The 15,438-nt window shown below is 38.1% G+C and overlaps 1 protein-coding gene across 1 annotated transcript in view; it reads right to left on the reverse strand.

The window, feature by feature from the left end:
* LOC128933963 (uncharacterized) overlaps positions 1–15,438 on the reverse strand; it is a 70,233-nt gene that overhangs the window by 33,314 nt on the left and 21,481 nt on the right. Inside the window, exons 17-35 of the mRNA XM_054271169.1 lie at positions 15,262–15,417; positions 14,634–14,818; positions 13,700–13,882; positions 13,475–13,566; positions 13,127–13,296; positions 12,679–12,838; positions 11,547–11,626; positions 10,854–11,034; positions 9,611–9,766; positions 8,276–8,409; positions 8,008–8,121; positions 7,257–7,437; positions 6,584–6,795; positions 5,873–6,061; positions 4,855–4,925; positions 3,377–3,539; positions 3,179–3,265; positions 2,033–2,152; positions 1,294–1,511 (exon numbers count right to left, since the gene is read on the reverse strand). Coding sequence (XP_054127144.1) covers positions 1,294–1,511; positions 2,033–2,152; positions 3,179–3,265; positions 3,377–3,539; positions 4,855–4,925; positions 5,873–6,061; positions 6,584–6,795; positions 7,257–7,437; positions 8,008–8,121; positions 8,276–8,409; positions 9,611–9,766; positions 10,854–11,034; positions 11,547–11,626; positions 12,679–12,838; positions 13,127–13,296; positions 13,475–13,566; positions 13,700–13,882; positions 14,634–14,818; positions 15,262–15,417 — 2,852 coding nt within the window. The remainder of the gene's footprint in view (positions 1–1,293; positions 1,512–2,032; positions 2,153–3,178; positions 3,266–3,376; positions 3,540–4,854; positions 4,926–5,872; positions 6,062–6,583; positions 6,796–7,256; positions 7,438–8,007; positions 8,122–8,275; positions 8,410–9,610; positions 9,767–10,853; positions 11,035–11,546; positions 11,627–12,678; positions 12,839–13,126; positions 13,297–13,474; positions 13,567–13,699; positions 13,883–14,633; positions 14,819–15,261; positions 15,418–15,438) is intronic.

Below are 15,438 nucleotides of genomic sequence, written 5' to 3' on the forward strand. Positions count from 1 at the left end.
ATGGAGCCTTCTCTGTCACAATATGAAATATCTCTTTGGTGCTGATTTAAAAGCAGCTTTTGAGAATTCAGTTTAAAAAATCTGAAATGTCACCATCATTTGAGTTTGGTAAATGAACCAACAATATTTCTTTGCATCTTGGCCCTGAATTGAATGGTGTTGGAGAAACATGGCACAGCTTTTTAGGGAAACCTGCTGGAGCAACAAAAAGCTCCATTTTCAGTGTTGTAAGTATAAGATTGAGACACAATTTTCACGTGGCCTTCAACAAAATACCCACTAAACTGTCTGACTTTCTAGACTCAAGTATATTACACAAAATACCTAAAAGTGAGGCAATCACTCCAGTTTTCATAGTGTTAGACATCCCTCCTAGAAATTGGAACCCTGTTGAAAGACTGATGACAAGTAAAACCTCAGTGAAAATCCACTCCATGGGAAGAACAAAAACTACACTGTTCAGGGAAGTAAGATTCATTCCATCAGTCAGTAACTGAAGTCTGTACAGATTGCATCCTTTTAGCTGTTCTCCAGAAACAAAGTTTATTTTTGTTTGTATTCTCCCTGTAAAACAAACCCTAAACAAACTGTCATTCCAAAAATTTTAAGTGCTCTGTTTTCTTTCCTGTGAACTGCAATAAATTGCTCTCTTATGGCTTACCCTGGTATTTAAACAAATTAATGCCCTTTTGGAAACCCAGAACTGCAAGCATACTGCAGAGCCACATGAAATACCCTTCTTGGAATATTTTATCTATTTTTAGTATTACTAGTAAATCTAATGTGCTTCATCTAAATTGTAGTAACTTCTGATTTCTTTAACTCTTATTTTCTCATTCTCCTTATCCCATCCAATTAGTAAACACTGGGACCTCGACAGAAGTTCTAAAATTCTTCATTGCATACTTTTGTATTTGTGAAATTTGAAAAATCAGCTGAAACTTGGAGAGTCAAATTGCTATTTCCCATCTCTGCCACCTGAGAGCTTTCGCCAATACTTGAAAAACCTTATAGTAAACACTGGGAAATGCCCTTTTCCACTGGCATAACTTGTACTATCTGTTCACTCAAAGTTCTCTATACAAAGTCCTCCAAAAGCATCTAGAACACATTAACACAACTTACACCAACTTATGCAACACAAGGAGCAGAAGTATTTCAATAATAGGGATAACACATGAACTGGCATTTACTCAGTGGCCTTGCTGCAGCCATAGGAAAGTAACTACATTTAACTTTGTATCCCAGAACACACTTAAGTTCCTCAATTAACCAACATTCTGATTTCTCTACCTTGATGGAAATATTTTGCCCATGAGCTGGAACTGTACTGATTCTGGATTTGTCAGGACTGTTTGATGGAGAAAAGCCCTCAGTTCAACAATTCTGGCATTCCTCCTCTTTTCATTGTTCATATCAACCTCCAGCATCAGCATTTCCCTTCCATTGGAATGAAGGTGAAGGGAGCCATTGACATTGTTTTCACCATAGCTCTTCAGGGCTGCCTGGGCCTGCACACACAGAAAAGGAGAGCAGGACATTAAGGATCTCAGATTATCATTCACAATACTGAAATACCAGTCTGAGCAATGAGACTGCAGACAAGTTGGGAGTGGACAAAAGCAGAGAGGGGAGCAAAGGGGGAAAGGAGCTTTTAGTTCTCATCTTAGTTTCTCAAAATCTAACTAATTTTATTTGGCAATGAATTAAATTAATAATGCCCAAGTTGAGCCTGTTTTCTCTATGAAGGTAATGGGTAAGTGATCTCCCTGTCTTTATTCCAACCCTGTCACAACAAAATATGAGCTACATTGAATTTTAAGTACAATTTAATTAGACATTAAGAGTTTTCTGAATTTCAGTCGAAATACAAGCCAACTATTCCAACCCCATGTAGCTATCTAGCCAGAACAAAATCTACCTATCAAAAGTTAACTGTTTCCCTAACAAGTGACACCTCTCCACTACAGTCATTGAGTGTACAAACTGCAAAAGCTTCAAGCAACAAGACTGTAATGACCAGAGGACTGACCTGTGAAGACACGTTCTTGTTGATGATGACTTTTGCACTCACACCACAGTCCAAGTGTTCCAGTTTAGTCTGCCTGGAGAACAGCTCCCCACTTAGAGTCATTGCTTGTGGAAATTCAAGCTATTTGACAAGGTAAAATATCAGAACAGAACATTACATTCCCCCCAATTGCCTCATCTGATTTAATGTCTCAACTTCTAGCATGAAGTGGGTGATGTACATAAGCAAATGTGAATATCAAATTTTACCAGTTATATCCCAAGATACTGAAAAATATATTGAAAGCAGTAAAAAAAGCATGAAAAAAGGTCAATGTGTGCCTTACAAAGTATTATTGACACAAACAATTTATACATAAGTGAACCTGCTGAAATCCCTACAGTTATTTGTCAGGGCCAGGACTTGATTGGATTAGGACATTTACCAGCAACAAACAACTATAATTCTAAAGACAACACAGTAAAACAGTGAGCAAGAGACATAAAAAATACCAAAAATTAAACCCACCCAGTACCTGGAATGAGTGTGTCACATCCATGTGTAAAAGATGTCTAAAATCTGCCTCACTGGATTTGTCCTGATACCTCCCTAGAAAACTGAGAACATCTTCCTTATTCACCTTTAAGACAGTCTCAAGCTCATGCTTCACCTGTGTGTTAAGAATGGGAGTAAGCAAAGTGCACTGAGTATTACCCCTGTGTATTATGAAAGATCAGAGAAGTCATCCCTACACATCATGAAAAATGAAGGTTTCCAGCTATTACGTTTTGGCTCAGAATGAAAAACAAGAGAATGAGGAAAAATAGCTTAAAAAATACATTTGTTAAGAAAGATGAATAGACACAGCTAGATAAGGGTGAGAACCCTGAATCCATTCTATCCCAGTACTTGTTTTATTAATAACATTCATGCATAATAACATTCTAAAAATAATATTTGAAGTATTCTTATCATGGATTACTACACAACACATTATTATACAAAATTAAGGAGGTACCAAGCACATAATCACCCTCTGAACATTTTGGTTGCAGCAACTCTGTGGTGAGAAACTAAAGACCTATAGCAAGTGAGGTCTGAAAAGACAAAGTGTAAATAAACAGGTAATTAATGTCTCCTAACTAATCTAATGGGAAATTTACTCACATTTTGATGACTTAGAGTTAAAATGCACATTTCAACATCTTTGGGAAACATGCTGTAGTTATAAGGATGAGTTAAGCCAGCACAAATCTAAAAAGAAGTTTGAGAGAAAATGCAAGGCACATAAGTAATATGCAGTAAACCGCTCATTTACAAGTTGTTTTGGTATATCAGACTAAAGGAAGTTTTTGGATAACTCACATAGGGGTTTTCAGGTTGGTAACCAAGAATGAGAGTTTGAATTGTTTCCTGCACTCCATTTATTAAAACTTTTGTTTCCATGAAGTAGTGCTTTTGCTTTTTGTCAACAGTAAATGTTTCCTGCAGAAAGAAGCTCTGCAGAAAAGGCACTTTAAAAGGATGCCTGGAAAAAATCCAAGAAATAAACATAGTGTAAAAGATCTTAATAGACAACTACAAAAAGAAATTATGCAGAGTTCAACTTGAACTCCAAAATTCTCAGTTACCACCAGGGTGTCAGGTACAGAAGCAAAACACATGGGACTGGACATTTAGGAAACTACAGAGTATAATGACAACTTGATACAAACTCCACACAGTCCTGGATTTGGTAAATGCATGGGAGAAGGTTCTGCTCTGAAGTTCTGACATGCATAACCAGCACATACACCTTCTATACCTACATGGCCAAGACTTCATTTCAAATAGGGAGTGTTCAAAAGCTCCTGGCAGGTTTGAAAATTTCACCTATCCACATTTTATGCTTTATGCAGAAATAGTATCTACATGCCAAGAATCCTGTGCAACAGATGTTCAGCACTACACAGCTCTAGGAGTAGTTTACTTTAGTGTAATGGTTTATGGACTTTATTAAATATTTCTGCACATTTACTTAGTCAGACCTCTTGGAAGCATGCACAAACCCTTATAAGCAGACACTGGACTGCCTTTACACATGTTAGAATACCTGGTACAGCTCTTCATTTACATATTTTTCTAATGAAAAGACACCTCCCAGTGTTTTAGTTATCTCTATGCTGCACAGCACTCCTGTGCACTCCTGTTGATGCTGCTGTGCCTTAAGAAAGCTGTGATGTCCCCAGAAGTGATCCAGATGTCTCTAATCTGAGCACACATTTTTACTAAAACCCTCAGGCTGGGCTTTAGTAATGGATAATGAAGAGAGAAATTTCAGGGACAGCCAATATGTAGGAGAAGTGTACTCATTCTCATCAGAAAATGGAATTATATTCCAAAATCTAAATAAGACCATTTGTTACATGTTCTAAGAGAATACCTCTGGCTTTAGAATGGCTATATAATGCCTAAGGACTAGGAAAAAGGCACAAGGATGGCAGAGAGAATCAGATCGGGATTTTGGAACTCCTCACCACATACAAGTTTGGACACACCATAAATCCTGCTGTTTTCAGGAAAGGAGGCTATCTGCCTGGCTGAGCTGCCAGCAAGCATGTCTGTTGCCTGGAACAGCTTTGTTCATTGTCATTTCAACAAAGAGGCCAAAACCTAATGGATGCAAAAAAAACAGCCCATGAAGCTGCTGTACTTGAGCAAGTTCAGGGAACCAGATGGGACAAAGAACAGACTCTGTGCATGTGCCACACTTTGTAAAGCCCAGAACACTTCCTAAGAGCATCAGGATGCACATTAAATTTAGGCCAAAACATTCTTAAAAGATAGAGATAAGAATACTAAACCTGAAATGAAGGGTTGCACGTTTTTGATAGAGCATCTTCTCCTTCCTCAGCTCCTTTATCTGACCTTCACACTGCAGTACAACAGGCTGACTTTTATAATCTTTCCATACAATCTTCACAGAAAAGTTTGTCTTCTTAGGCTGCACTCAGATCATGAGACCAGAACAGGAAAGGACAATTGCATCAGATTTACTGCATTCATATTCAGGAACCTCAGTATGGAAACCATGTTGTTCAACAGGATGCAGCAAGGCTGTCACTTGATAGACAAACCATTTCTGCTGCAGTTAAGTCCAGATCTCCATTAATCTCTCAGAGGATTAAAAGTGTCATCAGTAGAAAACTGACTCCAGCAGAAGACAAATGCCCATTAATGTATCACTTGAGTGGCACCTACTTGCAACATAGGCAAGCTCTGGTACATAAAAAACCAAACTGGATTTTCAAAGCATGGAAAAAGCATTTTCAAAGCTATGTTTAGAAAAACACTTTTTAAGACTTCCTGCAAGGTGTGAGTGGACCAAAGTAACTGATCAAAGAACCTATTTTGAGGAGAAACTGCTGATTATCCTTCCTGTGCCACAGACATCAAGCAAAGCAAAAATTATTTTAAGACTAGAAGGGATGTAGAGATTAAAATAGCCTATAAACCTGGGTTGTTACCATGCTCACTAGCAGACAAGAGATTCTGATTCTCCAGGACAGCAGAATCTCCTACACCTCTCATACATCTTCATCAAGTTGAGAGTAACCACATCTCCAGCTTTCTTTCTAGTCACACTGTCTCTCTACACCCTCTCCTCCCTGACTGACTGGGCTCTCTAATAGGTGAGAAGTACCCCAGACTATGCCACACAAGTTTTTGTTTTCTTTTTGAACCTAGATTTGCACTGCAGCCTGTCAAAACAGACAGAAATCGATGCAGTACTGGAAGGGTTTAAGTTTCAACACTAGCAATAACATCTTTTAGGAAGAGAGTGCTGAGTCAAAAAAAATTGCTTTTGTTTCTCTTTCTCACCGTTGGCAGATTCTGATAGCTGGCTGTGAAGTTGAATTCCTGTTTCGTACTCTTTATCTTAAAGCAGAGAAGTTTGGCTGGTTCATTATTCTCCAAATGAATCTCATTCTTCACGAGCTGATTCCACAGAGAGACCATTTCATTATAGCTATGCAGAACATTCCTCCCAAGATGATTAACTGTGGATGCCTGAAAAACAAAGACATTAGTCTGGCTGAGCCAGGACAGACAGCATTCCATTGTGCAGCAGCACGGCACAGAGGTGACAGAATGATCACTTACAAGAACTATTAGAAATGTGTGCCATCTTTTCCATTATCAAAATACCCCAAATTACCACACAGAGTTCAAAGTTTATTTTATCTCCTCCAAAAAAAGGTGGGACAAAAAGCTAAATAGTTGATAGTTTAACACTTTTTTCTCATTCAAGAATGTTTCTCACATTTCTCCATGACTGTGCCTGAAGCAGTAGTGACCTAAGGAGGAAAAGCTGATAAAGGAACATCCTAATCATAAACATAAGTCAAATTCCATAGTGACAGAAGTCTATCCCATTGTCTAATGAACAGCAACTAAATTAGTTTTAAATCTCTATGCATAGCACAGTCTAAAATAAATGAGGAGGAAGCTTAGAAACCACAGAGTCAGGGCACAGTGATATCCCAGGGCCCTGTCCCCAAAGCCATACACCCTGTGCACCATGTCACTCACCTGCAGGTATGTGGTAGCTGGTGTGTAAATGTGAACTTTTCCTTCCTTCTCATTGCCTTGATCTTTATAGAATAGTTCCAGTACAAGGTCTTTAATGGAGAGAGCTCTTGCAGCTGTCAGCTGGGATGTCAGTAAATAAGCAGAATGCTGAGGCTGGTGCAGTTTGTGAGCTGTGTACAGGTAGAGCCATGGGGTGTCTATACTGAACCCACCTGCAAGGGACATATATTAAAGCTGATAGAAACATGAGATTTCAGACTACCTGGATTCTAACTCCACTTCAAGGCTGATAAGATCCAGAGGTTCCAGAATGAAGCTAAAATGCTACTAACAACCTTTTCTCTTGAAATTGCTAAAATCTCTGGGTTATATATAATGAAATGAATGTCCTTCCCTAGTGTAAATGGAACTGCTGGAAGAGGCCAGCCAGGCTGTGATAAGTTGGAGGTTTTGAAAATTCAGCTAGACAAAGCCACAACAGATGTGATCTATTGCTAGAAATAGCCCTGACTGGAGCAGGAAGCTGGGCTGGACAATCTCCAGGGTCTCTCTCTTCCAACAAACATCTTTATCATTCTGTTGCACTCACGCAAAACTGCTCAGAGAAACCTGGCAGCAGCTTCCAATGCCTGCTTTTCTAATCACAGACTGGAAATGGTTTGTGGTACTTCACCTTCCCACTTCTTCAGGCCATTTCTGGATGCATCCTTCCACTGCAGCCCAGCCACAAATGGCACATGGTCATTATACTGCACCTCAAAGTTGGTGCTGCTCTGCAAATACACCTGAGAGGTGTGCAAGTGCTGCAGCTGGGTTCTGTAATTCATCTGTTTTTCCAGGACTTGCATGGTAAACTGGAAAAGAAGTGAAGCAACTTTAAACAAAAACAAGATCCCATTCTCAGGGCTGTGTAAGTTCCACACACATAAGCAGGAAGGTCACAGCTTCTGCCTTTGCACATTTGCCATTCACTCTATAGATTTTCATGCATGCTCACCAGTTATAGACTGAAGTTTCTTTAATATGCATTCGTTACAACTACAGGAGATTCAAAAAGAAAAATGCTATAATATTCTGAGTTGTTATAACCTGTGCCCTCCTTCCACATTGTGTCACCAAAGCAGCTTTCATAAATCTCTACAATCATTTTATATGAGTTAATAATGCAAAAACCTCAGAGCAAATTACACCCCAACTTTTCCAGTATTTGCAAAATTTATCTTCCAGCAAATGTCAGAGATTCAGTGTCTCTGAGCTAAAACCTCAGCAAGCTCAAAATTATTAGGTCTGGGTACTTGCCTTATATTATGAGTACACATCATACTTTAAAAAAAAGGTAGTAATAAAAAAAAATACAAAATTTATTCTTAGTCTGTCTGTTAAATATTTGAAGTGAAGGTCTTACTTTTCAGCATCACTATTACCTCCATGAAATAGCTGACTACAGATGAACTGGAACTGTTCTTAAAGGCTTGGCTGATCAGCACTTTCTTCTTGTTGTTTATTTCATCCCAATGTTTCCCATAGTTCACTTCCATCTGGGAGGAAATCCAAGATGCAGTCACTTCATGTTTCAGGTGAACCTAAAGAAGAGGGCATTGCCTTTTTGCTGTGATCTCTTGCTCATGCTGAGAGCCCTGAGTACAGGTGCCACAGGGGTGCCCAGCACAGAGTGCCTGGCTCAGCACCCACCTGGTGGCTGTAGGAGGGAGCCTGCACACAGTGAAACTCATGGCCCAGCTCCAGGCTGTAGAAGCCCCGTGGACCCATCTCCACTTGAACTTTCTGCTGCGTGCTGCACTCGTGGCAAGGGGTTTTTGCCTCTCCTGCTCAAGTTAAATCACAGTTACTTATTCAAGTAAATCAGAATTAATCTTTCAAAGTGTTAATAGTATAAATCTGGCACTGGCTTCAAGACTTCTACTTTTCAGAACATCAAAGTGAGATTTGTTTATTTTTACAATTGTATCCTTGTTGATTTATCCTATAAATGCACAAACTTCATTACTTAAACAGAATTTTACCTGGTTGAAGTAAAAGAACTACAAACTAATCACAATCAAACTTTGCAGCTTTCTTGGTATCACACAATATCTGATGATTTTCTGTTACCACCTAGCTCCCAACACCATGACATTACATGACATTTCATCTTTAAAAAAAGCCAAAAAACTCCCAGCCCTTCTGGACATTGAGAAGAAAATTGCAATAATGAATTTGAAGCTCCAACTAATAACTAGGAATACTTTTTAAAATGAAAAATCCAGTACTTCTGCAAGGAAGTATTTGCTGAACACTTCAGGTGGAATAGCTGTCAAACTGGGTTTAAACTAAAGTGTAACTATGCTCCAAGTATCTAACTGCACAATTACATAGATACAGCCAGGCATCTTAAGGTAGTGTCCAAGTGCTCAGGTATGTTTTCTTTGCTCTTTATAAAATACTGTGATCAGTATGCCATTTTTTAGCAAAATTATGGGGCCATGCCTGCATAGGTTTAAGAAAACTTTATTATTCATATTGCTACGTACTCTCTGAAGGTGCAATAGAGTAAGCATAAACAATCTCCCTCTAACATTTATCATGATTAGCTGCTACAAGCATTCAATACTTTGATATAACTGCACTGATGTTCACCTGCTTTGTCCCACAAAACTAACACAATTCCTATATTGCAATCAGGGGAGCAAAGCCAGCTGCTTCCTAGAAACCACCCCTCATATTATTGAGTGCATGCATGCAATCATCTGAAAACACAAATTAATTAGGAGCAATTCTCATTGAAAAAGTGATTTTTAATCTAATGATGGATAATGCTTGTGAAAAGTCCACTTTGAAAAAATTGGTTTTATATGCAGACTCAAAGAGTAAAGTATATCCAACTGAAACAGAAACTCATTCCCAAGTGTCAGATCACAGTTTAAAAATTAACTGAAATCTTTCTACTGCGCTCTAACCACAGAGGCAAATCTTGTAGGAAAAATAAGTAATTCAGAATACTTTTACTTTCCCTGTTTTTCAGTGTACCTAGAAGTCCATATTTAATCTGCAGACCATGAGACCACAATCCCTCACGCTGCTGGAGAAGAGCAATGGCATGAACTCCAAGAACACCTGGCAGGTGAGTCTCCCCTTCCAGTGTGTATTGTCTCTGCTTATCATCAACCTTTTTCTCCAGAAGTCCTATAGAAAGAATAGAAATGATTATGCAGTGATAGAGCTTGAAGTTACTTCAGCTAGTTAAAGGAATACTACAGTGGGGAAACCAAAAGGGCATTCAGTCTCTCCACCGTTATGAACTCCCTGTGTAGTGAAGAGATAAAAAGACAGAGCTGGATGTTCAGAAAGTGTCTTTCTTCATCTCCACAGACAGCCTGCAGACCACACTTCTCACAACCTGCTTCAAGCTTATTGAAATGCATGCAGCCAAAGCTGCTTCTCAAAGGAAACAAATTCAGACAGACAAATCTTTTAATTAACTAAGGCCTAACGTGTGAACATGCGGATGTTCACCTCTAATAAAGTCAGAGCAGCCTGTGGCTTTGCAGCAGCACAGCTGGTGCAGCCAAGTTCTCAGGTGCTGGGAGTTTGAAATCAGACCAGAACTGGCTTGGATACAGTCACTGGCAATCCATGTGAAAGCTAAGGATGAAAACTTCACCAAAAGATCATCCACCAAAACACAAACTGCCTTCTGCATTCCTTAGTTCTGTTAGTTAGTTCTGTTTGAAAGTACCATGTAACCCTATGACATTTCAGTCAAAAATGAGAGTTTTAGACATAAATTACTGGTTTATTTCACTGTATTATTTTAATTTTAATGTATTGATGTTATACAAATATTAAGGCTCTCTTTCTGATACTTTCTCTTGTATTTTCCTCTTAGCTTATTTATGAGAAAAAAAGTCTTCAAGATTTTTAGAACAGCAGGTCTTAAGAGACATTCAGCTACAAATATGTGTCTCTGCACTGTTTTGTACTAACAAAAGTGAAAAACAGCTGTTATTTTTTGGCATGTTTTTATCAAGTAATTCCTTTCATCTTATTTCCTCTACCCTTTCCAACAGTAATTCAAAACAGACTGATTTTAAAATTTCTTTTATTCTGAAATATATATATTTGTATTAATTTATGCAGGATAGTAATTTTAAAAAGGAGTCCTTATGGACTTGAAAGAAATTTAAGGAATAAATGTCCAAAGCCATGCAACTCTAACAAATAACAGCTGCAGAACTTGCATTTATATGGCAAATACTTACTGTCCTCTAACCTGAAAGAAAGGCAGCATCCTTCAACAAATTATTCAGAGATACTGAAAAAGCTATCTTCTTGCCAAGCTGTTTAGTGATGTTTCCTGACAAAATGATAGGACTGCTTTGCTTTATCAGCTTTACCTCCAGCTGGGTCATGTATCTCTGCTTTCCACTCAGCATCTGCAAATCTGCCATTCCCTAGAACAAACAAATCAAAAAGCAAACCTCAAACCTCAAGCTGCTGAACAACATAAGTGAAGTTTTAAGAAAGCAATAGTATAGACTTGGGGTTTCAGAAATGAGATGAGAGGAGGAAGAAAAGACATGTTTTCAAAGCCTAAAACTTGCCATTGATAAATAATGGGGAGGAAGGATGGATTTGTTTTTCCAGTTACACAGAGGTCACAGTGGTGCAAGATGCTACTTCCTTCAGCTTCTGCTGGTTTTAGGACTGAAATCACTACGAATGTTGCAATACCAGGCCAGAAATTAATAGGGTGTTACTGAAAATATTGGCGGTCTCACAGAGATTTAGGTTGAAATTTAGCACTGAGTCTATCTCAAAAATATGTAATAAGGAGAACTGGTAATTCCTCTGATGGATTGCTCACAAAACTGTTTTTCAATATGTGTATTTTCCCTGCCTTTCTTTTCTGTGCTTTTATGTAAGTATTCATGCTAGAAGGAGACGTCCTGAAATGCAAACATACCTTAATGTAATACACATCTCGGTCATCCACTATCAGCTCCAGGTGTCCAACTCGGGAACTTTTAGAGAACTCAATCCTCCCTTGGAGAAAAAGAAAACTCTTTACATTTTCTTTACTGTTCAGTGATGCTTCTTAAGACTGAACTTGAAATGATAGCTGTTCTTTTTATAAACAATAGATACAGAGAGATTAAAAACATATCAGCTCAAAGAAAAAAAAGTTAGGATCAGAATTTGCATTGGCATTTTGCAAAGTGTCTTCAGAATAAACTAGTAATTTTGAAAACATATTCTGAGGAGAATAATTGAGAAGAGGTAAAGAAGCTGTCTCCAACAAAACCAGCTTAGTTCTGGAATTGATTTACGCACTTTAGGCCTGTGCTAAAACTTGTAAGCTGTGTTGTGCTGTGGAGACATTTCAGGAGCTCAGAACACTGTGCACACAAAGCTTTGCACAGTGTTGGTAAAGCATCCTTGCAATCCATTTGGAAATAACCAGGATCAAAAAAAAAAAAAAAATCGGAGTGGAAAATTTTAAATACATGATATGGTGGAATACATCAACACAAAACATCACTTGACCAGCACACCAAAGAAGCTGCAATATGTTGCAGCTATATTATTACCATTAATTGATCAGTTTATATTTCCTCAATGGGTTTTGTAGATTCTGAATTCTATGGTACACTGTGATTAAAATGTTATTTTTTATTATAATGGATGACAATATCATAGTCAGTACTTCAGTGATTTAGCAACAACTAACTTCATCTCACAACTAACAGAACACAGCAAATTGAAACAGTAAGGCAAGATCAGCATATGTAAAAGATGTCAGAACAATGCACCATATTCTTTAGCCTTCAATTCATCAATCCTGGTAACAGATTTCTTCTCTAACATGACTTTATGAACCAGGTACTGAACCTCTGATTGTGCAAAATATAGTCTTAACCAAGATGCAAACCCCATTGGGAATGGCTGCTTCCTAAAGCAGTAAACTGAACAGTTATCACATAGTAGTTTCAGCATTAGGTTAGTGAGTGAAATATGCTGATATTTCTCAGTTAATTGTAATGCAGTTCTCCTAACTGATATTAGCTGATGATCAGGCTCTTAGTTGAAAAACCTACCATCAATCTCAATTTTTTTCTTGGGTTGTATCAATTGGATTCTGAATCTCCTCTGTGGGACACTAAAACTTAGGTCAACACCAATATCTCTTTTCAAGTCTGACTTTGGAGTCCCAAGGAAGAAGTGAAAGACAGCTTCACTAGGGATCCATGAATTCTCCTGAAAGAAAAAAAGGATAATCACATTATTCGTTGGCACACCATTTACAAAACAAATCTCTCACACTGAGACAAGAGATTGTTTGTGTGTGCTGTTTTGTAGATAAAAAGAGTATACACCTCCTATCAGCATCAGCAATTTGTGTCCAACATATCTTCCCATATATTGGGAATGGAATGAACAATAACACAGAGCTTGGAATGCAGAGGGTTGGATATGTAGTACTGAGATGCAGTTTGCAGAACAGCAAACTGCAGCTAAAGGCAGAGCCCAGTGTGCCAGTGGTACCTGAGCTATGTGGTCATAGGCAGCTTCCACCACGTACTGCTGCAGGCCTCTGTCTTGCTTAGTTAATGTCACAGCCACTCTCAAAGGTCCACTGAGGGGGAAAACCAAACCACTGGCTGGGTCAGGATAGGACATTGCAGAACACAGCTGCCAGCCAATAATCTCAGATACTAGTGGAAGACAACAGTTGAACATTCAATTAGAACAGCAAACAAAGAAAACACAAAAATTAACATTGCACTGTAGAACTTTAGAAATAATATGTGAAAAAAAACTCTAGTGAATAAAACAATCTGTTATGGATATTTCAGAATGCCTTTCTAAGACAAACATAATAGCTGGACTCACCTTCCTCCCTAGTGCAAGACCTGATCTCTGTGTGGTCTTGGAAGACATCTATATCCTCTGTCTCATCCACCATTCTGTAGTAGAGTTTAGAGCTACAACCAAGAATTTTGAACAATAACTTAAAATAATTATGCTAAAGTTACAGCAATATTTAAACAAAATTGTCAGTTATATTCAAGAAAGTTAACAGTTACTGTTTTTGAAGATGCCCGTGCTTAATCTTACCTGAAATCAATTATCTCCATAGATTCTTCTGGAGTGTTCAAGAAAACTTTGAGCTCTTTCCCTTTCTTCACCTGGATCCCCCCATCAAGACTAGTAGATGTCCTCATTCCTGTTAACCACTTTAGGCCAGCTTGTCCCAGAGTCCCCACAATTCCCATTTGGACAGAAAGCTGAACAAATGCACTGTTGAAAGATTCATGTACATGAAATGCAGTTTCTTTTTAAAGCACTTAATTTAAACCTCTTCAATAAATACACAGCATTTGATGCTATAACACAGTATATTCTGTGATTAAAATCATGAACTATTTTGTTTCAGGAAATAACTGAAAAGACTGAATGTGCACCAACACACACTTTCTAACATGGATTATAGTTTTACTATGTCTCATAAGGAGGAGATTTGAATGCAGCTTTCAGCATGAAATATTAAGATAGGGGAAACAATTAGAATTAAGTATCACAGGGCAAGTTTCTCTCTGCACAGCACTTAGTAAAGTTTAGTAACTTATTCAGTATGTGCAAAAGATAAAATAGCCAGGTAAGGAAACACAGGATTGAATGCTCTACTGGTTTGTGCATCCATAACCTGTAAGAGCATTATTTGATCCCAATAAAAATTCCCTTGTCACATGTAAAACATTCCAAAAAATCATCTTCATGCAACAATTCAGGAGTCTGATCTAGAGACAGAGAGGAATAGTCAGCTTAGACTAGTACTGGAATAACACAGTGAGAGCTCAAAATCAGACAGGCAGGACAGGAAAGCACTGCTGCCCTTACACCATGGCAACCATTCAGCAACAGAAAGATGATGACTGCTTTTGTTCTTCAGGAATCTCCTCATTAATTAATAGGCACAAAACTTTCACAGCAGGAATTAATACTTTACATCAGGGACATGTGAAAGGGACACATTTGCAGCATTTAATACCTTGGTTTGATATATCCATTTAGAAAGAAATTGGACTGTTGTTTGAAATCAGCATTCCCTTTGATTTTTATGTTGATTGCTGCTGAGGCATTGACTGCCAGTTGAACAGGAAAGCCTGAAATTGCTGGAAACTGCAGCTCTTCAGTGGCCAAGCTCATCCTTTTATTAAACTGGACCTCCTGCCCCTGTGGTGAACAAAACCCAAACAAAACCCAGAATATTATTTTGCATAATAGAGTTAGCATTCAATAAATTTGTCAGATATAACTTTTGACTGCATCTATCTATTCTAAAAGTGTCTTTACCTGAGCTGATCTGGGACACAAAGAAGAAAGCAGCCCAAAGCCTGCCTATGGCCATGGCATGAGTCAGACACCAGTCCTACTCTAGTTAAAAAAAGAATTTGCATTTAAGCATGGATGGATTTGAATGAAAGAAGTAAGAACCATTAAACAGCAGAACAAATCTTGGCCTAATGTACTGAATGCTGTTTAAACCAAATATACACTGGTGTCTTTTAGAGTTCAATTTAGAGAAATAACAAGCAATATTTTGTATCTTTAACATATCTGTCAGAAGGCAATTTCTCAAGATATTTACTTTGGAATAGAAAAAAGGTTCCTTTTACCTTCAGAAGTTTGACAGCCAACTCAGCCAGATTTAAGGAATAATGTTTCATTTGTTTTCTTAAATCTTCACAATTTAAGAAGCTAAGTTCATTTCCAAAGATTTTCATGCTTAGCTGACATTTCAACGCCTCCTTTCTTACTGTTCTCTCAGTGAACTGACAAGATAAAAAAAAGAA

The sequence above is a fragment of the Melozone crissalis genome, unplaced genomic scaffold (genome assembly GCF_028551555.1).
Source record: "Melozone crissalis strain CALT ecotype California unplaced genomic scaffold, PUWL_Pcris_2 ptg000012l_1, whole genome shotgun sequence".
In the NCBI taxonomy this organism is placed as follows: domain Eukaryota; kingdom Metazoa; phylum Chordata; class Aves; order Passeriformes; family Passerellidae; genus Melozone; species Melozone crissalis.